The sequence below is a fragment of the Panthera leo genome, chromosome B3 (genome assembly GCF_018350215.1).
Source record: "Panthera leo isolate Ple1 chromosome B3, P.leo_Ple1_pat1.1, whole genome shotgun sequence".
Taxonomy (NCBI): domain Eukaryota; kingdom Metazoa; phylum Chordata; class Mammalia; order Carnivora; family Felidae; genus Panthera; species Panthera leo.
In genome coordinates, this window is record NC_056684.1 from 120,050,794 (window position 1) to 120,074,913 (window position 24,120).

Here is a 24,120-nt window from a genome sequence, read left to right on the forward strand (position 1 = left end):
ACAGAAGCCTGCTGGCTTTTGATTTGGCATTGCATTGAGCATATAAATTTTGAGAGTGAACATTTTAACAATATTGAATTTTCTAATCCATGAACGTGATATATCTCTCCATTTATTTAGTTGTTCTCCTCCTCCTCCCTCCCTTCCCCTCCCTCCTCCCCATCTCCCACCCTCCTCCTTCTCCCCTCCCTCTCTCCCACCTCCTCCTTCTCCCCTCCCCCTCTCCCACCCTCCTCCTTCTCCCCTCCCCCTCTCCCCCTCCTCCTTCTCCCCTTCCCCTCTCCTCCTCCTTCCTCCCTCCCTCCCTCTCTTCCTCCCTTCCTTCCTCCTCCTTTTCTTCTTCTTGTTTTTTTTTTTAATGTATATTTATTTTTGAGAGAGACAGAGCACAAATGGGAGAGTGGCAAGGAGAAAGGGAGACACTGAATCTGAAGCAGACTCCAGGATCTGAGCTGTCAGCACAGAGCCTGACAAGGGGCTCAAACTCACAAACTGTGAGATCACAACCTGAGCCAAAGTTAGACACTTAACTGACTGAGCCACCCAGGAGCCCCTCTTCTTGTTTTTATTTTAATTCCAGTCAACATACAACATTATATTGGTTTCAGGTGTACAATATAGTGAGTCAACCATTCCATACATCACCTGGTTCCATATATCACCTGGTGATGATCACAAGTACATATTTAGGTTTTCTTTTATTTCTCTTAGCAATATTTTCTAGTTTTCAATGTAAAGGCCTTGCACATATTTTTTAAAATTTATGACTTGGTGTTTCATGTTTTTGAATGGTATTGTAAATGTTATTTTTTAAACAACTTTATTGAGTTATAAATATGTTTAAAGTGTACAGTTTGGTAAGTTTTAATATATGTATATATCTGTGAAACCTGCACATAGGCAACCTAATGAACAAATACATGACCTCTAGCTAGAAGTTTCCTTGTGCCTCTTTGTAGTTCTTCTCTCTTGCTCCTCCCTTTCCTTCCCTGCCCATCCCTGTCCCCAGGGAGCTATGATCTGCTTTCTGTTACTAAAGATTAATCTGCATTCCCTGGAATTTCATATAATAGAATTCTACAGGTTGTTTTCTTATTTGTTGGGTCTTTTTTTTCTATTTGGCAGAATTATTTTTATATTCATACACGTTGTATCATCTATCATTGGTTTAATTCCTTTCTATTGTTGAGTAATATTATAGGCATATGCCAGAATTTGTTTATGCTTTCATCTGTTGGACATTTTGGTTTCAAGGTTTTGGTTATTACAAATATATGCATGCTTTCATTTCTTTTGGGTAAATTCTACTTATGAAATGACTGGATCATGTTGTAAGAAACTGCCATACAGTTTTCTAAAGTGGTTGCACCATTTTACAATCCCATAATAAGTATATGAGAGTTCCAGTTCCTCCACATTGTCACCAACAATTGGTACGGTCAATTTAATTTATCTCCTTAGGAGGTGTGTAGTGCTATCTCATTATGGTTTTATTTGCACTTCCTTAATGATTGCCCATTTTTATTTATTTTTTTAAAATTTTTTTTTTTTTAACGTTTATTTATTTTTGAGACAGAGAGAGAGAGCGAGCATGAACGGGGGAGGGTCAGAGAGAGAGGGAGACACAGAATCCGAAACAGGCTCCAGGCTCTGAGCGGTCAGCACAGAGCCTGGTGCGGGGCTCGAACTCACGGACCGCGAGATCATGACCTGAGCCGAAGTCGGCCGCTAAACCAACTGAGCCACCCAGGTGCCCCAATGATTGCCCATTTTTAAATGAGGTTATTTTCTCATAGTTGAGCTGTGAGAGTTCTTTATGCATTCTGGATATAAGTCCTTTTTTCCTAGCTCTTTAAAAATGGTTGTTCCATTGGGCACAAGGGTGGTTCAGTTGGTTAAGTGCCTGACTTCGTCTTAGGTCATGATCTCGCGGTTCGTGAGGTCGAGCCCCACATTGGGCTCTCTGTTGTTAGCCCAGAGCCCACTTTGGATCCTCTGTCTCCCTCTCTTTGCCCCTCCCCTGCTTGGTCGCCCTCTCTCTCACAAAAATAAATAAACATTAAAAATATATTTTTTTAAATGTTGCTCCATTATCTTTGGCTTGCATTTTTCTGATAAGAGGCATACAGTAATTATTATTTTTGTTTTTCTGTGCATAACATGTCTTTTTTTCCCTCAGCCTGCGTTTAAGATTATTTCTTTCTGGCTGATTTTTAGCAGTTTGATTATGATATATGCCTTGTGTCATTTTCTTCATGTTTCTTCTACTTGGGATTTGTTGAACTTCTTGGTCCGCGGGCTTATAGTTTTCATCATAAATGGAAAGCTTTTGGCCATTAAAAAAAATTTTTTTTTTCTATTTCCTTCCTCTCCTTTCTCCTTTTGGAACTCTGGCTACATGTTAAAATTGGCTGATATTATACTACAAGTCTGGCTCTGTTCATTTTTTTAGACTTTTTCTTTATTTTGGATGGTTTTCTATTTCTCTTTCTAAATTCATTCATCTTTTTGTCTGCGGTGTCACATCTTCTATTCATTCCATCCAGTGAAATGTTCATTTCCGATACTTTATTTTTCATCTTTAGAACTTTTTGGTTTTTTCCATTATTTTCATGATTTTTTTAGATCCTTGTGCATATATTATAATATGTATAGTAGCTATTTTTAAATTGTTATCCTGTTATCTCTATCATTTCTGAGTTTATTTCTACCGACTGATTTTCCTCTTATGGGTTACATTTTTCCTTTTTCTTCACATGCACAGTGATTTTTAAAAATTGGATGCTGGACATTATAAATGTATAGTTGAGTGGGTTGGTTTTATTGCCTTCTTTGAATGCTGTTGAAAGTTGTTTTTGGTTTTTTTTTGGCAGGGGGGAGTCCAACAGTTAAGTTACTTGTAGTCTAGCTTAATCTTTTTCAGGCTCATTTAAAAACTTTTTTTTTTTTAAGTTTCAGTATAATTAACATATAGTGTTATGTTAGTTTCAGATGTGTGATGTAGTGATTCAACATTACTTAGATCATGTAAAAATTTTTTATGGTTTGTTTAGGATAGCTTTTGTTTAGGTCTAGGAAAGTTTTACTATTAAAGACTCTTTGGAGTTATCTGTTAAATGAGCCCATGTTCAGTGAGATTTATCCATTCTGGGAACCAATCAATTTATAGCCCTGGGTGAATTCTGCAAAGTATTCAGCTTATGCTTTCTTTTTAATGTTCTTTACCCTGCCCCTTCCTCTTTGCCCAGCCCTGTGGACTTTCACCCTATGTCTGAGCAGATTTGTATTTACCCAAAGACTCAAAAATCCCTTGTGATGATTATTCTCTGATTACAATAAGGTTGAGAATCTTTGTACTTATTTATAGGTAACACATTTCTTTTTCTTTGGTGAGTGGCTTTTGATCTAGTTGGGATATTAGTGGTTCTAAGTATAGAGCTAGAACTTAGAGGAATAAAAGAAGGTACCCATTTTGTGTTTGTTTTGTTTTGTCTTGAAAACCCAGCTGTTCATAGAGAAATCTTCCTTTCATCTTACAAAATATTCTATCGATGTAATTATACCTTATAGAGACCTAGGAATGCAACAGAAAGATATTGTTTGTGTTTTCTTTTGTTATGTTTTTGAAGAATTAAAATGTTTGCAGTTCCTAGAAAACATACCTTTTAACTAATGAAAGTGGAAATCTACACTCTTGAGTATTTTAAGAAGTAGGACCTTAATTTAAGTGCCTTTAGGAAAATTTGAAGGAATCAGTTACAGGTAATGTTGGGGTCTCTTATGGAGTCCAGTAATGATACCTTTCTTTACTGGTTTGGTTCTGAACCAACGGAGAAATAAGACAAAGACTAAGGAGAGAGGAGGCCAAAATATCTCCTATTTTACTGATAAAGTCTAGGTTGGGAGACTTGATCATATCTATCTGCAGGCAGGCACACTTTTTGTTGAATTTCCAGTTTGGACAGATGTACATGCCCATTTCTGGGCAAAGTTAGACTGGGCTGTGTGTGGGGAGCACCTGACCCCATCAGACCAGCAGAAGATACATACCTCCTAACGGGAGATTGTCCCCCAAGAGAAAAAAGGGAGCTGCTCGATGAAGCATTTCTGTTTGTTCTTTCTAAATTACCAATCTGGTAAGTCACTCTACCTCTCCTGGGGCCTCTGAGAAAAGCAGAGCAAGGCCAAGAATATTAAACTAATTGCGCTGCCTTCATTTAGAGTGGGGAAGATGTCACAAATATGCCTTTATATATATACCTATATATATGTGCCTATATATATATGCCTATATATATATATTTATTGGGTATCAGCCAAGTGTCTAGCACTGTGTTTGGTGGTTTGGTGCTTTGGAGTATAAAACCAATATTAGATGGAACCCCTGCCCTTTGAGAGTTACCAGCGTGACTATGGAGACATTATTTATGCATATAATAAAAATAGCTCATTTGTATAGTTCTTCATAATTATAATGTACTTCATGGACATCATTGTTATCCCCATTTTAATGATACAGAAAGTAAGGCTTAGTAAAGTAATGTGACTCGTCCATGATCACACAGGGGGACCTGATTCAGGTATTCTGAATCTGGATCTTAACTTTTTTCCTGCTACCACATGCTGCTTTCGGAGAAGAAAAATTTTCCTCGGTGAGACAGTGTATGGCAGGTCCGTCGAGCATACAGTAAAGGGCAAGGTAGCTCAGACAAGGGCGCTTCTGTAGACTTGGAGCAGTCGTTATCAGGGAAGGCTTCGTGCAGCAGGGAAGACTTGAGCTGCTTCTTGAAGGGTAGATTATGGTAAGTGGATGGAGTGTGAGGAGGTATCCAGACCAAGGCAAAAGGATCAATACGAGGGGTGGTGTGAGAGGATTGTGAGGGGCCTCGGTCTGGCTATATGGCATGATCACTGTTGAGAGGAACTTTCTGGACAACGTGTGAAGGAATTGGTGGTATAGATTATCCAACTTTGGAAAGCTTGGAAGAGAGTGTATGCCTCCTGCAGTAGCCATCAAGGAGCCATTGAAAGCTCTTGAGAAATAACATGGTTGAAACCATCTGTCTACATTTTCACGCCCTTTATGCATCTCCCATTCCTGGCTTCTTTTGACCTCTCTCTTAGTTATATACGAATTTTAGTCGTGGTTTTTTTTTTTTTTTTTTAAGCATTCTTCTCTTAACATTAAAAAAAAAATGATTTTAGAGAAAGAATGCACATGTGCTCATGAGCTGGGGCAGGAGGGTGGGCACAGGGATGGAGACAGAATCTCAAGTGGGCTCCATCCCATGACCCTGGGGTCATGACCTGGGCCCAAATCAAGAGCTGGGCACAACCCACTGAGCCACAGGCACCTCAGTGGTTTCGTTTTTACCTTACAGTTTTATTTTCTGATTTTAGTGTGTCACTTTTTATTAATCCAAGAAATCCTGCCATTTCTTTCTTTTTACATTCTAAATTAACTCCGCCACTTATTCTTTTCATTTTATTTTATCTGCTGCAACTCTGATATTTTATAATTTTAATTTGAGCAACTTTCTCTTACTTTGTCATTTTAGAGAACAGTATGTTACTTTAGAAACACTGTATAAGTACCCTGTCACTTCTGTGCTTGATTCATGGCTTTATTTCCATATTCTGTCCCTTCAGCCAAACCTAAGAAATAGCCAGTTTCTTTCTTTGTCTTTCAGGTCCTACCTCGAACACAAGACTTCCATGAACTATATGCTGGCAACACGTCTCTTCCCGGACAGGTAGGGATTTGTTAATCTTGTAAATTTGCTAATCTGAAACCATCACTAGATCATTTGATGATAAAATACACACAAAAGAAGAAAAGAGGCTTTATAAAAGTCTTTTGTAAAATCTCTGATAGAAAAGGCCTTGCAGAAAACACAACATAAAACCTTGTTGTTCCAGAATTCATTAACTCTCAGTATTTTGTACTGTTTCCAGAAGCCACAAATTAAACTGTAACGATCTTTAAACAATCTTAACAGATGCCCTAGACTTTATTCTTCTTAGAGGAAGGCCTTTACTCAGTCCCTTTTTAACGTTAGACACAATTTTAACAAGGCATGATCATCTCTTTTTCTAGACTAGAAGAGATTAGAATGATCAGATTAGGAAAGGTAGAGAGGGGTGGTAATTCAAAAAATAAATACACTAAGAGTTGTAAAAAATGACAACTGATAACCTCAATACAAGGGGAAATAGGGGGAAATGATGGAAAGCAGACATTGGAATTCAGATAGCACAGCAATCAGGGACTACTTAGCTCCACATAACTTTTGTTGCCCGTAAGACATAATTGTATTACGGTAAAGTTCAGTAACTGACTCTCAAAATAAAGAACCTTAGTTATTTAGAGAAATGTATATTATTTTCAAGGTTATGTGTGCTTTTTTGCAGGATTCTTAAAATAGATCCGCAGATTTTAGCCATTTCCTACAATTTCATGATCTGTTATCAGGAAATATATGGGATTTGCCATTTCTCTCTGTAAATTTGTAGTTATTACCACTGATAAAGTAATTATACTGTATAGCTTCTAATGAAAGAGACCTTCAGATTTACTTAGAAGACAGAATCTCAGTCCTCTCTATATATAACCTGGTTTTTTCTCTCCTCCCCCACCACCCTGGAAACTTTTACAAGGCTCCTTTATCTTTAGAGTTCAGATATTTTACCAAGATATGTTCTGGTGTGTTACTTTTCATTATTTTGGTTTTGCAGTGGGTGGGTTGTTTCAGACTGAAGATTTAAGTTTTCCAACTGTCATCCTCTCTTTTCTCTCCTTGTGGAACTTCTTTTAGATGAATTTGAGATCTTTTGCTGTATGTTCCATGTTTTGTTTTTTGTTTGTTTTTTTACTTTTTCTCACTCTTTTTTTATCTCATTGTTTTTTTTAGTTAAATTCTGGGAGGTTTCTTGAACTTTTTCTTCTAAAATTTTAAATTGATCTGCAGCCTTATCTATTTAATTATTCAGTACCAGCACAGGAGAGGTTGTTCAGTTTACCTTTTTGATTTTGGCAAGTACAATTTTAATATCCAAGAACTATTTTTGGTTTCTGAAGAGTTTTTAAAGTTCATGGATGTAATATTAAAATGCTTCGGGTACCAATTCCAGTGTGGCCGACAGGTTCCCCCATAGCACCAAGCAGTTGCCCCCTGTTGGCATCTGAGAACTCAACTCAATTCTGACACTGTCTACCTGGAGCTTAGCATTGGATTCCACAGTTGAAGGGTTCAGTCCTACAAGGAGTCATTCGCCACCTCCTCCGCCTTTGCCCTACTTTGGATGCCAGTCTCAAGGCCAGGCTGTCACCTTTGCTTCTGACTGAGCAGCTACATATCGGAGGTTCCAACGTCCCTCTCCTTGGACTTCGATTCAGACACCAGTTGCAAGTCCAGGTTGTCACCTGTACTTCTGACTGACTGGCTATAAACCAGAGGTTCCCACGACTCTCTTCTTCCTCGGGTTTGATTAATTTGCTAGAGTGGCCCACAAGACTCCAAGAAACATTTCACTTACTAGATCGTTGGTTTATTTTAAAAGAATATAACTCAGGAATAGCCAGATGGAAGAGAGGCACAGGGCAGGGTATGGGGAAAGGGAGCAGGACTTCCATGCCCTCCCCAGATCACGTGTTCACCAGCCTCACACCTCTCCTTTTGAGTTTCGAGGGAGGCATCATTACAGAGGCATGATTGATTAAATCATCGGTTGTTGGTGATTGAACTCCCTCTGCTGGCCCTCTCCCCTCCATGTTGGTCAGAGGCGTGGGGCTGAAAGTTCCAGTTCTTTGATCACATGGTTGGTTCTTCTGGTGACCAGCCCCCATCCTGACGGGGATCCAGGGCATTCCCAAAGTCACCTCACTGGCATGACCAAAGACCTTTACCATGCTCATCGCTTAAGAAGTTCCAGGGGATTTAGGAGCTCTGTGCTAGAAATGGGGATGAAGACCAAATGTATATTTCTTACTATAAATCACAAGATCACAAATCTTTTTTCACATCTCTTTGACTATTTTGATTAGTTTGTTGAAAGTTCCTTTCTGTTTTTTGCATTATATTTAATTCTTCTAGATTAGTTCTGTTGGCTCATCTCATTCTTTCTGGTTTGTATTATTATATTTCCTCATATATTTGGTGATCTTTGATTGTCCAGTTGTTTTGGTAAGTAGTGGACCTTTTGCTGAGGATGGGAAGTTTGCATGAGTTTCCTCACAGATTATATCTGTCTCAACTGACATAGACTCTATGCTTGAGGCCCAGTCTTTCCAACCTTGGCGTTCCCATGAGGGAGAAGGAAAGGGCAATCTGAGAACCTCCGGCCAAATTAGGAAGCATTCTCCTAGGGGGAGTAGAACAATAAAAAGATTTGAGATGTATTAATATATGTGTTTCTTTATTAACAATCCAATAAGAAGGCTACCAGTGGGTCTAATAACCGCCAGAATTTCAAAAGTGTGCTACATGTTGGCAAGATTTGGAGATACCTGTAATATCTCTAATATGAAAAAAAGGATGTATTATTTTCTTTTGGTAACAAACTCATACTAACACTGTTGTAGACGGTTTCCAACATGTATATGAAGGAAATGCTAAATTTCAGTTGGAGGGAGGATTAATTTTTTCTCCATCTAAGTTGGTATACTCCCTGAATTCTTTCTTCGAGTCCCAGAAACAACACCTGTTTACAAAGCATTCTAGAAATATGAATTTCAGGGTACCTGGGTGGCTCAGTCAGTTAAGCGTCCAACCTCAGTTCAGGTCATGATCTCATGTTTTGTGAGTTCAGGCTCTGCATCAGGCTCTCTGCTGTCAGCGCAGAACCTGCTTTGGAAAACTCTGTCCCCCGCCCGTCCCCCACTCGTGAGCGTGGTCTCTCTGTCTCTCTCTCAAAAATAAACATTAATAAGAAATAAAATAAAAACATGAATGCCCGTGTTTAGCAAAGAAAGACCTCATGATCTACTCTTGCCTACCCTTTTAGCCTCGTCTCTACTTTTCCATATCCAACCATGGCCAGTATCTCTGTATCAGCTTCCTCTTTCATGCCTCCTCCTTCTTACATACTCGCCACCCCTTGGCACGGCCTTCAGTTCGTCCCTGAATTCTTCTAGCTGTGTCCTTCATCCTCTTACCCAGACTAGGAGGAGGTTCTGTCGGCCCTGCCAGTCCCTCGGTGTGATTCAGGTTCCCTCCTCGTATTAGAATTGCTTGTTTACTTACTAGCCTGCCTACTTTACAAGTGGGCTTTTAAGAGTAGTACTTTGTTATGTTCATCTTTGTCCATATCTAGAGCGTACCACATGGTAGGCACACACACACAAACATGGACCGAAAAAATGAAATTGCATTTGTTGCAAGCCCTCACATCTCCGGTAAGTCTCTTCTCTTCGATTTGAATTGATGTTTTTTTCTCTCAAAAATCCTGTTGTATTCGTGTCCGAATTCCTTTCAAACTAATTCCCTCATCATTTCTTTTAGGTTAATTTTGTCTTCCTTTTTCTTGCCCTCTCCCACTCACCCCCCACCTACCTCCCTGCCTTGGCAAACAGTATCTTACCTACTGTCTTCTAGTATGAGGGTAATTTTAACCCTGGCTGCATATTAGTAACACCCGTGGATTTTGTAAATCATGTTTATGCCCTGGCCCCAGCCCCAGACTGAAGCATTGGTACTTCCTAAAAGCTGCTGAGGTGATTGTAATGCGAAACCATGATTGCATATTACCGAGACAAAGCATTATTGGATGAAAGAGTCATCTTGAGGCTTTCTGATGGTAAGATGACAATGTTAGGACATTGGCATGAATAGAAGACATGGGACGGCAAAGACAAAACATTCTGGTGAAGACTTACTTTTACTTGGTTTTCTCTAACTAGAAAATTTTGACCTAGATTGCATGTGTCTCTTTTTTATAAACCAATCCCACAGGTTCTCATTTATATAAAATTTTCAAAATGATAAAATTTTTAAATGTAGAACAGATTAAAGGAAACCAGGGGTTAGGTAGGTAAAAGCTGTGTGGTTATAAAAGGATGACACAGGGGATCCTTTTGGTCATGAAATTGTGCAGTATCTCGGCGGTGACGTGTACGTGAATCTATGTAGTGATAAAATTGTACTGAGCTAAATATACACATTCACAAATGAATACAAATAAAAATGAAGAAATTAAGAAAGAGATAGAGTATGTGTTAAATGAAAGGAAATTGAATGTGGAAAGAATGTTTTAAAGGAAAAACAAAAGCTAATTTAAACATAAATGGCATTCACTTCTTGCGGTGAGAGGCCAAACTCTAGTTCAGAGACAATGGAGAGCAGCTCTTTTTTTAAAGGGATTTTTTTTTTTAATTGTGAAAAATATTTCTTCTGAGCATCTTTTTTAAACCCCATGAAAACTGAGATTGGTTTCCTTTACTAAATACAGTTCAGTGAAAGTATAAAGAGCGTGGGCATCTGAGACCTAACTCCTGGGTTCAAATCTGAACCCACTAAGCTTCAACCTCGGGGATGTCACAAAACGATCATATCCTCCTTTTTATAAACGGGGTTGATAATAACCTTCTTCACATGGTGGTGGTGAAGAAGAAGTGTGATTTGATTGCTGACTAAATACACAAATACAAGTCATTGTTACGATTCTTCCCTAGAAGTCATCTGTCCTTTCCCTGTGGTTTTTTAATTGATCTTCCCCCATGCTTATGGGACTCTTTTCTTTTCTCAATATATTTCTCTGCTTCTCCCCAAAGATGACTTCCCTGGCATAATTCTGTATTATCTCAGGAGTGTGTGTGTGTGCATGTGAACTCAGGAGAGAATATCTGAACAGTCCTCTAACCCAGTTGTCCTTTCTACTTCTGTAGGGGAAACCCAAGAAGAAGCTTATTGACAGGAAGAACACGGTAACTGATTTTTAAAAGTTGAGAAATTCTTTCCATGTGCACCATGTGTGACCATGCACGGGCTAAGCATGGTATTTTATATAGTCATTTTTGGTGGCTCAGCTTGAATAGTAACATAAAAAATGTTTCTGTTGAAACACTCTTCCGTGGCAACTTTTTACAAACTAAATTTGAGATTTACTTTTTTTTATAACTACAGGTATATCATTTGAACTGATAATAATAGTGTTCTTGCTTGGCTGTGTGAGAGACACCAAAGTATAAAGGAGATTTCAAGACTCCTGTCATGATCGAGTCAAATAAGTGGTTATGTTTGGCCTTGATATACTTGGAGCCTATAACTCTATGCCGTATGGGATTGAGCAGAACTGCTTCAAGTTTGCCACAGAACTGAAAGCATTCAAAATACCTGTGGCTCTTCACTTTGGTGGAGAAGAGAAGGGTCTTGGAGGAAGGGCTGGGATGGCCTTGCCCAACCGAAGACCGCAACCACAACAAAAACTCTTAAACCTAAGCACATACCCTGCCCCCTGGTTTGAGACCTTACATACATCCCCTTTGTGCTCTGCCTCTTGAGAAAACAAAATGTCAACAATAGAAACATAGAAAGAAACATCCTGTATCTAGTTGTTAGTTTCACATTTAAGGATTAGTGAGGATAAACCTGGTTTCTTGTTGAAACCCCTTGAAGCCTAAATCTAATTTTTCTTTAAAGAAGGAAAACATATGCTTGCCGTTGAATTAAGGGAAAACTGGGAGAGGTCGAATTTGTAACTTGCTTCCAAATGAAAGTCACAGTTAATTCATAAGTTTCCTCCAGTTTCTCGTCAAAGAATATGCCTCCTAGAGTGTATTGCTATCAATTTGGCGATTAGAAAAAATCAAACAGAAGAAAAAAATCTTAATAAGTATTTAAAATTCACTTGGTTCTGGCCTTCATTTTTGGCACTTATATTGCCATCAGGAGTTTTTTGTTGGTATAGAGGCATAAGCAAATGAAAGCTGGCATATAATAGATCATGTGCTGTTGTACGAAATACATCTTAATACATTTAAAATGATTAAAATCATAAGCAGTATGGTCTTTGAACACAGTGGAATTCGAAAGCAGTAACAATAGAAAATCTCCTAATACTTGGAAATTAACACCTCAAAATAGTGCATGGGTCAAGAAAGAAATCATGAGGGAAATTGGAAAGTATTTCAAACTGAATGATGATAAAAATGTAACATTAAAATGTGTGGGATGCAGCTCATGTCATGTTTTGGGGGCAACTTACAGCTTCTTAAATGCTTGTATTAGAAAACAGAGGACTAAATCACTGATCTAACATTCCATTTTGTGAAACTAGATAAAGAAGAGTAACCCGTGTAAATTGAAGAACGGACATAATAAAGGGTGGGGATCAATTAAATGAAAGACAAACAATAAAGAAAACCAGTAAAATCTAAAATTGTTCACTGGTGAGATAGAATTCATAAACTCTTACGTAGACTGATCTAGTAAGAAGAAAGAACAAGAATTACCAATATCAGATAGGAAAGAAGGAAGTAATTTATAGATCCTACAGAAATCAAAAGGACGTTAAGGGAGTATTATTAATAACCTTATTCCATTGCTTTGACAACCTAGAGGAAATGTCTGAATTCCTTGGGAGGGGGAATACTTGACAAAAATGACACAAGCTGAAATAGAAATTTTGAATAGTCCCATATCTATTCAGAATATTGAATTTGTAATCAAAAGTCTTTCTGCAAAGAAAACCCCAAGCCCAGTAGTTTCGCTTGTGAATTCTATCAAGCATTTGAGGAAGAACAGCACCAATCTTACATAAATTCTTTTAAAACTATAGGAAGAGACACGTCCCAATTCATTTTATGACGCCAACATTAATTATGACACCAAAGCTTGACAAAGACATTTTTAAAAAGGTAGGGGAGGTGCCTGGGTGGCTTAGTTGGTTAAGTGTCTGACTTTGGATTTTGGCTCAGATCATGATTTCATGGTTCTGCTATCAGCAAAGAGCCTGCTTGGGATTCTCTCTCTGCCCCTCCCCTGTCTCGCGCATGTGCTCTCTCTCTCTCAAATAAGTATACATTAAAAAAGAACATTACAGGCTAATATCTTCATGAACAGAGACACAAAATTTCTTCAAAGAATAGTAGCAAATTGAATCTACCAGTGTAAAAAAAAGGGTAATACATATGACTAAGAGAGGTTTTTCCTAGTAATGCAATGTTGGTTTGACATTTGAAAATTCATCAGTATAATTCACCATATACAAAGGGAAAAAACCCGATGATCATTTTATTAGATCCAAAAAAAAAAAAAAAAGCATCTGATGAAATTCAACACATTTATGATAAAAACTCTTAGTAAATAAGGAATAGAAGGAATTTCTTCATTTGGTAAATGCCATCTATAAAAAATCTATTGCTATCATCATACCTGATGGTAAAATATTGAAGGCTTCCTTCCATGAATCATAAGATATCAAGATGTCCATTTTCACCATTTGTAGTCACTTTATACTAGAAGTCCCAAGCTGTACAATGAAGCAAGGGTTGGGGAAGAAAAGGCATACAGATTGGAAGTGAAGAAATCAAATGTCTTTCATCTTGGATGATCTGAGCTAGTTAATAGGAAATCTTTTTTTTTTTTTTCTTAACGTTTATTCATTTTTGAGAAGGGGCAAACAGGGGTGGGGCAGAGAGAGAGGGAGACACAGAATCCGAAGCAGGCCACAGGCTCTGAGCTGACAGCACAGAGCCTGACGCAGGGCTCAAACTCATGAACCATGAGATCATGACCTGAGCCAAAATTAGACGCTTAACTGACTGAGCCACCCAGGCACCCCAAGTTAATAGGAAATCTTAAAACATCTACAGAATAACTACAAGAACATATCATTGCATTTAGCAAGGTCTTTGAACATAAGGTCAATATACTAAAATGTATTGTAGTTTTAAATACTAGTAGTAAATAATTTGAAAATGAAATTAAATTTTGCTTATGGTAGCATTTGAAAATACGAAATTCTCAAGGGTAAATTTTATAAAATATGTTTAATACCTATACAGTAAAAGCTAAATATTCAGTAAATATTACTGAAATAAATGAAAGAAGATCTAAATAAGTGGGGAGATATGTGATGTTCATGGATTAGAAGACTGAATATTGCAAAAAGTGTCTGTTCTCCCCAAATTGATCTAAAGATCTGATACATTATTCCAGTATATATATACGTATATATATTGTGTATATATACGTGTATATATATATATATATATATTATATATGTATATATATGTGTGTGTGTATATATATAATTCCAGTATATATATATATATATATATATTTTTTTTTTTTTGTAGAAATCCACTATATTTTTCTTCACCAAAGCAGAAATTGACTTTAAATTTTTTTTTTTTTTTGTATGTGGAGATACAAAGGACTTAGAGTATCCAAAGTCATCTTGAAAAAGACTTAGGGTACCTTACTTAAAGAAATACTACAATGTTATAGTAATCAAAACTGTGGCAAGTTGAACAGAAAAGAGAGTCCAGAAACAGACCTATATTTATGTGGTCATTTGACTTGCATCAAAAGGCCCAAAGTAATCCACTGGGGAAAGGAAACTTCTTAACAAATAGGACTGGAACTGGATATCGTACTTTTAAAAGTGAACCTCAGCCCCTGTCTCCCAGAAAAATTAGTGATGATTCAGAGACATAAACAGAAAAGCTCTTACGATAAAATTTCTTGAGGAAAATCTAGGACAGTGTCTTTGGGACTTTGGGCTTGGCAAAAGTTTTAAACATGACGCAGAAAGTGGTACCCAAAAAAGAAAAAATGATAAGCTAGATTTCCTCAAAATTATCATCATCCCATACTGTTCGGAAAGTGACCAGGCAGGCCATAAACCGGGTGAAGATATTCATCAAACAAAGGTCTGGTGCCTAGAGAGTATGACAGACTCCTATAACTGAAAAATTAGAAGACAGCCCTCTTACCAATGGGTAAAATATTTGGACAGACACTTCAAAAAGAAGGTATGTGAGTGGCCAGTATGCTCATGAAAATGTGCTTAACACCATTAGTTATCAGAGAATTGCAAGTTAAACCATGAGATACCACTGAAATCCAGCAGAATGGCTTGCGTTATGTCATTGTGTTGTACACTTTAAATACATTACAATTTTATTTGTCAGCGACAGCTCAGTAAAGCTGGGAACAACCTGAAAATGACCGACAGCATCAGATGGTGTGGAGCTAATGGAGCTCTGGTGCATTGTCATTGGCAGCAGAAACTGGTACAAGTTCCTTAGGAGGGGTCTGGCAGTTTGCTAGCCTTGAAAGCTCCGTGCTGAGATCTCTGCCCAGAAGGAATGAAAAACGTAACCACAAAACGACTTGTACAAAAATGTCCATAGCAGCTTCATTCATAATATTCCCAAACTGGAAACAACCTAGGGGTCCGATAACCAGAGAGTAGGTGAACTGTGGATTATTCATAGAGTGGGCTAATCCTGAGCCGTACAAAGGCATAAGTATGGATACACATCACATGGACGAATCTCAAAAACAGGCAGAATGAAAGGAAACTTATAAGAGTTCATACTGTGCAATTCCATTTTTAAGAAGTTCTAGAGTAGGCAAACTTAATATGTAACGAAACAACTTAGGACAGTGGTCTCCTTTAGGAGTGTGAGGGAGGGATTGACTGGGAAGCTTCATGAGAACTTTCTGAGGGGGTGGTAATGTTAGAGCTCGGGTTACATAGTTCTAGGCATTTGTCAGAACTCACAAATGGGCATTATAGTATTTGGGTATTTCACTGTATATGGTGTTTAGCTCACCAACAAACTGAGCAGAAACAATAAACCAAAACACCAAAAACAAATACCCATAAAACAAATACTGAATTCTAGCTACTAACGATGTGCATGTTAAAGCATTTGGGTGCAAAGTGCACTGACATCTGTGTGTAACTTTGAAATGCTTTAAAAATTAAATGGATTGGTGGATGAATAGAAGAAGGGATGGTTGGATATATATGTGCTGAAACAAATATAGCAATATATTTATTTCAGAAACTAGGCAATGGGTACATGACTGTCTGCTGTACAGTTCTTAAAACTTTTCTGTTTGTGTAAATATTTTCAGAATACAATGTTAGAAAAATAAAATGAGGTAGATGTAGCTAAAAGGTGTTATAATTTACTTATAGGGAATTCAGTTGTTTATTTAAAAATATTAATGGGGGCGCCTGGGTGGCTCGGTCGGTTAAGCGTCCGACTTCGGCTCAGGTCATGATCTCGCGGTCCGTGAGTTCAAGCCCCGCGTCAGGCTCTGGGCTGACTGCTCAGAGCCTGGAGCCTGTTTCAGATTCTGTGTCTCCCTCTCTCTCTGCCCCTCCCCTGTTCATGCTCTGTCTCTCTCTGTCTCAAAAATAAATAAACGTTAAAAAAAAAAAAATTAATGGTATGTCGGCTATGTGCTGGGCAGTCTCAGGACCATCTCTGATCCAGTGACTGACACGCAAGCCTGGTCTTTACCCGTATAGAACTATTAATTCTGTTTATCAGATTCATAGTTTCTCCATCGTTCCCTACCTCCATCCCTTGTAATACTTAGAACTTATTGGTCTATTCAGGGTTTCTTAGAAGCTCATAGTTGTTATTTTAAAATGTTAGTTTTGTTTCATTTTCTTTAACTGGCTAAAAATCTATTTTCACAACTACGTGCGTGTGTGAGGGGGGTGCAGTGTTCAGTTTTTGGGACTATGGTAAGCTGGCTTTGAACTTGGAGCTATTTTTAAAGTTTATTAATTTGCTTCCGGTGTCTGTCCCCATGTGTCAGGACCATCTCTATTCTTGGCTCAATTTCCTGTTCTAGAGAGAAAGATTCTAGAAGATTTACTGTCCAGTTTATCTACTCAGAAATCCCTAAAACACCTAAATAGACCAAAAGACACAGTCTTTCCATCATGCTTAGAGATTGAAAACTCTCAGAGAATTGAGGTCCCTTGACCTCAAAGGGAATACAATTTGAGTTCCAGGGAGTTCAAGAGAGAGAATTCAGAGCCAACCAGTTAGATCTTGCATTCTGAGTATTCAGAGTTAGCTGCCTGGTTTAGACACTGACATGGGCACTTCTTTTCTGACCCAATGACCAAGATCCCTCTCTGTCTTTGCTGACCTAGTTAGCTCTGCCTGCCCAGTACTTTTCCCGGTCCTTGTTTGGATTGGGCCTGATACCAGTCACTTCCCTAACTTATGATTTATCGTACTTTAATGCCTAATGTAGTTGTTGCCATTCTCTGTCCACCCCATTTCCCGTTCATGACCTGATTGAACTTGGCTTTGTCCACCATCTGCTGCCTTCCCTTGTCTGTGCCTCTGACACTAATTCCTGACCTGTAATCACCAGCTGGAGAGTCCCTACCACCTCCCCCTATCTCCTCCTGTAACTAAGTAGACTCTTAGGGAGGAGAGTTCCTTTTGTTGGAATGTTTGAGACTTGGTGTGCCTCGGGGTCTTGGTAACTTTTGACTGAGACTTTCCCCCATAAGTCTTCGCTCTGGGCTACCATATTCACAGGCTATCAAATGTTCCTCCCCTTGTCTCAACTTCTGCTAAATTTGTGTTTATTAAATAGCGTATACGTTAGAAGAATATTTGTATAAGTCTGAGTAAACTATAATGAGTAACAATAAAACAAACACCTCTAGCCACCACCCAGCTTAAGAATGAAAGCGTTGCCAGTATCTCCCAGTCATCCCTAGGTATAAGGTATTGGGTGGCACTTTATGGTCTTTGCGGTAAACCGTCAGCCAGCCTGACTGAATACTTTAAAAACACTTAAACATTGTTTTCAGATACGTTTTTGTTCAGAATATTTACTAAATTCAGACAGGCCCTTAGGGAAGTTTTAATGTAGATTCCAATTCCAGTATTCCCATTTTTCTGTCAAACTTTTTAGAATTCAGTAGACATACCATGCCCAACCTGTTGTGGTTACAGAATTGTGTCAAGCTTAGCCTTGGAATAAAGGAGAGCTTTCTGAAGCCTGTAGCAACCATATTGTTTTTTTTTTTCCATAGACTGGCTGCTGACGGAGCACCGGAATTGAAGGTGGAGAGTATGAACTCCAAGGCCAAACTGCACGCTGCCCTCTATGAGAGGAAGCTCCTGTCTTTGGAGGTGCGGAAACGTCGACGACGGAATGGCAGATTGAGGGCAATGAGGCCAAAATACCCAGGTACCTGCTGGTGAGCTTACGCCAAACTCCACTGTCCGGGTCCTGCCAGGCCCAGTTGATCAGCTTCTTACTTCATACTTAATGAATCAGAACCTTCCTCATCACATACATTTAATTTTTCTGCGTAGTCTTTTTCTCTGAAACTTAATTTCAAAAGGGTTGGAAGTTTCTAAATCTTCCAGTCTATAGTATTTGTGCTGGGGAATAACTGAAGCACATACGTTTTGGCCCATGGCTAAATACTTGAGATGTAGACATAAATCAGTAGAAAGAAACACTTTAGCTGAAGTTTAATGGAACCCTGAGCATTGTTGTTCAGGTTTTTCATAATTAGGTGTTAAAGCTGGTTCATCCCTTGACATTGCCAAATCATATAAATATTTTAAACATGAACAAAGAGGAATGTGTCTCTCTCCAAGATGCTCCCATGTCATAGGTCTGTTTGTCATGATTGATGGACTGACTTCCTTCCCCCCACCCGCCCGCCCGCTCCTTCCCTCCTTTGTTGAGCACCTGTATCAGGCATGTTGGTCACTAGGGTTTCATTGGTGAATAAAAAAGGTATAGTCCTTGTCCTCACAGACCTTCCAAGTTGGTGAAAGAGAAAGGTAATGAATAAACATAGGATAGAACGATGTTCCCCTGCTCCTTGTGCCCTTCTGAAAACCTCCAACACACTGTAGAGATTACTGTACCCAAGATGTTTGCCTGACGTTGAGAGAGAGCCATTGGTATTATGGTGAGGAACGTGAACTCTCATGGAGGTCGTTGCAGGCTTTTGAAATATGTAAGACTGTAGAGTGGCATGTGTGTGCTGTTGATGTTGTGCCTCTATTGTGGTCTGATTTGGAAATGGGATTTTATTAAAAAGATAAAAGGAAGGTATTGGGAGAGAGGAAAATTTAATCTTTTTTCAGCAACATTAGTGATTCTTCGCATTTAGTGATCACTCAACCAGCTGAAATGAATGTTAAAACCGAGACAGAGAGTGAAGAGGAGGAAGAAGTTGCATTAGACGACGAAGATGAAGAACAGGAGGCTTCCCAGGAGGAGTCTGCAGGGTCCCTCGGAGAAAGTCAAGCCAAATACACCCCCTCACTGACTGTTATGGTAGAAAATTCACCCAAAGAAAATGCCGCGAAAGTTTCTGAATGGAACAATAAAGGTGAACAGTGCTGCAAAATTGAGACTCAGGAGCCAGAGCCTAAATTTAACCTGATGCAGATTCTGCAAGATAACGGCAATCTTAGGTATGTACCTTTTGTAGTTGTAATCGTAAAACCAATGACTTGTATTGTGTACCAGGTCCTGGGCTGATGGCTCTACGGCCATTTTCCTTTTCTGACAGTGGTCCTGGGAAGTAATGACTCTGATTTTGTTATTATTGTTACTAAGGAAGAATGTCATTACTTTTGATGTTGTTTTGAATATTAATAATTGTCAAGAGGAGTTACTTGTCCAAGGTATAGCGCTGCAATCCATACCCAGGTCTCACTGGCCCACCAAATATTTGTTGGGCTGGAGTGTCAGTCACTAAAAGCACAGAGTTCAAGCAGCTCACGGTTTTGGGTAGGGATCCTTAAAGAGCGGGGGCGCCAGTATGGACAAAGCGCTCTGTATCTTAAATACAGAAAACAGAGTGACTGATCTTGCCTGGGAGGCCCAGAGAGACATTAGGGAGGTGGCAATATTTGAATCAGGCTTTGGCGGATGAGTAGGATGCCACGAGGGCCGAGAGGTGACAGCTAAGTGCGGAAGTGCCAGGAGAGGAAATAAAGGCAGAGAGATGTGATAGTCTAGTCATTCATTCAGCCCTTCAACAGAAGTTTATCGAGCACCCGCCCTGTGCGGGAATGGGCCAGGCTATGGTAGTGTTACAGTAGAAACCGAGACAGGCTCGTGGGGCTTACGGTCTTGGGGGGTGTACTGACGGTAAACAAAGAAACAAGGTAGTTTCAGGGAGTAAGTAGTGCAATGCAGAAAGAACAGGTTGTAGTGTTAGAGTGTAATTGGGTGGAGGGTTTCTTTAGATTGTCGTGTTCAGGCATGAAGAGGTAACCTTTGAGGTGAGTCCTGAATGATGAGAAGGAGCCAAGTCATGGAGTATCAGGGGGCAGAATGTTCCAGGCAGACAAGCAAGTCTGAAGGCCCTGAAACTGGAATGAGCTTGGCGAGTTTGAGAAACCTGGGTTAGCGTAGTGGAGTTACACGGAGAGAAGTGTGCGGTAAGAGATACGACTAAATAATCGGATGTTGTTTGATCACAAAGGGGTTTAAGAGGAACTGGGACTGTATTTTCTAAACGGATAATTTTTAAGCAGATGAATGCTATGGTCAGACCTTGATTTAGAAAGTAAATTCTAGGTGCATTGTGGGGCAGTGATTGATAAGAGGAGAACTAATGGCAGAAAGGTGAGTTAGGGGCTGTCACAGTAGTCCAGAGCCAGAAAGATGAAGGCCTTGACCAGAGCCACGACTATAGGAATGGAGGGAATGGGGTGGACCGGATGAAATTTGCAGGTTAAAATTGGCAGGGCTTGGTCTCTGTAGATGTAAGAACTCCAGAGAGGCTGGATTTTTCCAAACGTAGCAACTTGGCGATGCCATCAGTCCACATAAGGAGCATAGGAGTTGGTTTCAGGATAAAAATGATGTTTCAGTTGGGGCACGGTGAGGCAGAGGGAGGGCTCTGGGATGAAGTTGCTCAGCGGATAGGTGAAGATATCACTTTGAGGGTAAGAGTTGAACAGGATCGGGCAGTTGATAGTTAAGAACTTCAGAGTGAGTGAACTTGTCCAATTCATTTAGTCCAGCAAGCATAGACTGGAGAAAAGGAGGAGAATTGAGCCCTGGGGAAAACCGGTGTTTAATAGTAAAGAGATAGGAACTAGCAGCTAGAGAGGTAAGCATCAGCGTAGGAGGTGGGAGTGTGGTAGAACTCTCCAGAATGAGAGTTCCAAGCTGTAGCATGCTTCAGACGGCCCGAGAGAGCATGAAGAGTGAGAAGAGACTCCTGCATTTCTGACATAGGGCCAGCCTCTGAGTTGTGAGAAATTACGAGTTGAGAAATAAGAAAGCAAGTGCAAGCTAACTTTTTTAGAGGATTTGGCAATGAAAAGAAGATGAGAACACATCAGAGAGAGTGAGGAGTGAGCTAAGAGAAAAGGATTTTTTTTTTTTCCCAACGATGGGGATTCTGAAGCTTATTTATAGACGAGGGGAAGGATTTGATGGTAAGAAGACCAGAGATACAGAAATGGATATATTGATAGAGAAGGGCCCCAAAGGAAGGCAAAAGAGGCCACTGGAGGGGTCTCTCTTCCTGTTAAGTCAGAAAGAAAGCACTATGGGCTGAGTGTAGTAGTTAGAAGTTAAAGAGGAAAGGAGTTTACGTATTTATGCACGATGGCCTTTATTTTCCAAGTTAGAGGGCAGTTCTTATATTGCACGGGTGGCGGGTGACGTCGGGGTTTGGGGAGGTATGCAGATGGAGTTAAGGTTTGGAAGAGTCTGTTAGTTGAGAGCTCACTGAACTGTTGGAAGACCTGGACTCTCTCTTCGCTTTTTAGTGATTCCCAGCTGGCTGTGTGATCATGGCGGCCAGTCAGAGAGCTCCGTGCCTCAGTTTCCTTTTCTTTCAGGCCAAGGTATAAGGTTAGACAAATGTTTTTCGGACTGTGCTTTCTGAGGGGGAAAAAGGATTCCACTGAGTTGAAATAGAACATTTGAAAACCACTGGATTATATTCTGAGGCCCTTTCCAGCAATAACATTCTACTTAGCTGTTGTAGAAATAAATGATTTCTTCATAAATCTTAGGGATCTGACTTTCACTGAGTAAACTGTTGTAGTTGCCTGGTGTGTTAATGCAAATGAGTGGTTTTCAGACTCTGTTCCCTGTAGCTACCCATGATTCTGTGGGGCACCTCAGTGGCTACTGAGGGGTCTCAGGGAGGTCGTGGCAAGGATTCGAGACTCCAGGCCCTAGCCTTTAGTTGCGTATTTTTTATACTGAGGATCCATATAAGCTTTTATGGTTTTAAAACCAAGTTTCACTGGTATAAATCATTTCTAGTTTTCATTCTTTCATCTTTTTTGGTATGTTGAAAATGCCTAGCCAACCAGTGTGTCCAAGTATCTTGGGGGCAGTCTCAGAATTAACAACCCAGGGGTCCCTTCAATAAGGTTTATAGAAATGGCAACCTCCACACTTGTTCATTTGATTTGTGGCAATGACTTACAACAAAATAATGATTGAAATCTCAACTTCGAAGTGACATCTCCCTTATCCAACAGACCTTCACGTTTCAGCATTAGAGGAATGATTAATAAAATGAGGTATTCTACTTGGGAGATATGTGAAACATGCCATTTCTACCTCACTAGGTAGCAAGTGAATTTGTGGATGAAAATTAAGAATTTGTTTCATTTGTTTTGTCTTGCAAATAGTTTGTTGTGGAGGTAAATGGTTGAGGGGAAAGTGGTCTCCAGGTGAACAAGAATATAAGTGTCCTTGTTGAGAAACATTTGAAAATAGAAATTTGTTTTTTCAGAATCATAACTGTGCTTCCATAAACTATCCCCATTAGTTAGAAACATGTAGCCTTACTTGTATTTTATGCTTTGGAGATCTTCTATATTAAACTCTCAAGAGCAAATCTGCTTCCAACCTGACTCCCCTCCTCTTTGGTCCCTCCAGCACATACGCAGAGGTTAGACCTAGACCCTGTTAGGATGTCCAGTTTACTCTGGTCAAGTCCTTCATCCTAACTTTGGAGGAACAGTGAATAGAAAGCATTCAGTGATTGCATGTGTGAGGATTGTAAACAAAGTTTGTGCTGGGCCCTAATCTTCGCTGATGTAATTCTGGCTGGAGTGTCAGAAGGCCGATCAGCTGAAGTAACCAAAATCTCTCCTGAAGGAAAACAGATCCGCTACAATTAGCAGCTGAAGTGAAAATCATCAGTGTGTCTCTGGCCTTTCTGTCTTCTAAACCGTAGCTTCAACAGATTTCCTTGTTTCCAGCCTAGACCACCAAGCAGAAATCAGCTGAGTTCTCCAGTGATGTCCCTGAGGTGCTTTTTTTTTTTACTACATGTAAAGATTTTGTTTTCCCACTGAACATCTGGGCTCGTCCCAGCCTGTCAGTTCATCTACGCCAAACTCTGTTGGACCTCACTCATTTGTTCTGGGCTCCAGCCATTCCTGTCTTGTAGTTGAGAAAAGCAGGACTTTAAGATTTGGTCTCAAAAGTTCCTTTGTAGGATTTATCGATTTCCTGCTTTGGAGGCTTTTGCACACCAGAAATATTAGTTGCCATAGCAAAAGCATACTTTCGCACCAACTGATAAGTATATACTTTAGGGCCTCCAAGGCAGGAAAACCTTTCCACATGAATGCAAAGGTTCTTGTGAAGATTCAATACTTTGCCTGCCCATCTCCCCCAGGAAAGTTGTTAAAAAGTTCAGAGATAAGGTGTAAGAATAGGAAACCTGATTTCCTATTCCTGTTTGATTTTTTTCCCCTCTGTTAATAATGAGAAAATAAATAGGATTCTCCATCTTTGATTCTGTTAATAGGAAAAAAGAACACTTCATGCACTGTGTAGAAGGAATCTTTATTCAATGACTGCATGATGGACTTCATTTTTTTTAGCCTTCCCAATAGGAGGATCCTCAGAGCCCGCTTTGAATGAGGCAGGTACACATTTGGTAGGCTTAGCATTCTGTCTCGTAACGGTATGTTGTTTTGGATTTCTATAGCAAGGTGCAGGCCCGAAGAGCGTTCTCTGCCTATCTCCAGCATGTTCAGATTCGCCTGATGAAGGACAGTGGAGGTCAAACGTTCAGTGCCAGTTGGGCTGCCAAAGAGGATGAACAGATGGTGAGGCTCTTCTTGTTGGAACCTTTTTACTTGACCTGTTTCTTTTCTTTCCT

At 39.5% G+C, this 24,120-nt stretch overlaps 1 protein-coding gene across 14 annotated transcripts in view; it reads left to right on the top strand.

The window, feature by feature from the left end:
* TTLL5 (tubulin tyrosine ligase like 5) overlaps positions 1-24,120 on the top strand; it is a 284,938-nt gene that overhangs the window by 84,124 nt on the left and 176,694 nt on the right. For 8 of the 14 annotated variants that reach the window (XR_006203962.1, XM_042943838.1, XM_042943847.1 and 5 more), the window contains 5 exons: positions 5,691-5,753; positions 10,883-10,921; positions 18,028-18,195; positions 19,103-19,435; positions 23,947-24,067. Coding sequence is in view for 13 of the 14 variants with exons in the window: in XM_042943838.1 (XP_042799772.1) it covers positions 5,691-5,753; positions 10,883-10,921; positions 18,028-18,195; positions 19,103-19,435; positions 23,947-24,067 (724 nt within the window). In the remaining variant the exon portion in view is untranslated. The remainder of the gene's footprint in view (positions 1-5,690; positions 5,754-10,882; positions 10,922-18,027; positions 18,196-19,102; positions 19,436-23,946; positions 24,068-24,120) is intronic. The other 6 variants (XM_042943840.1, XM_042943845.1, XM_042943851.1 and 3 more) reach the window with 3 other exon arrangements.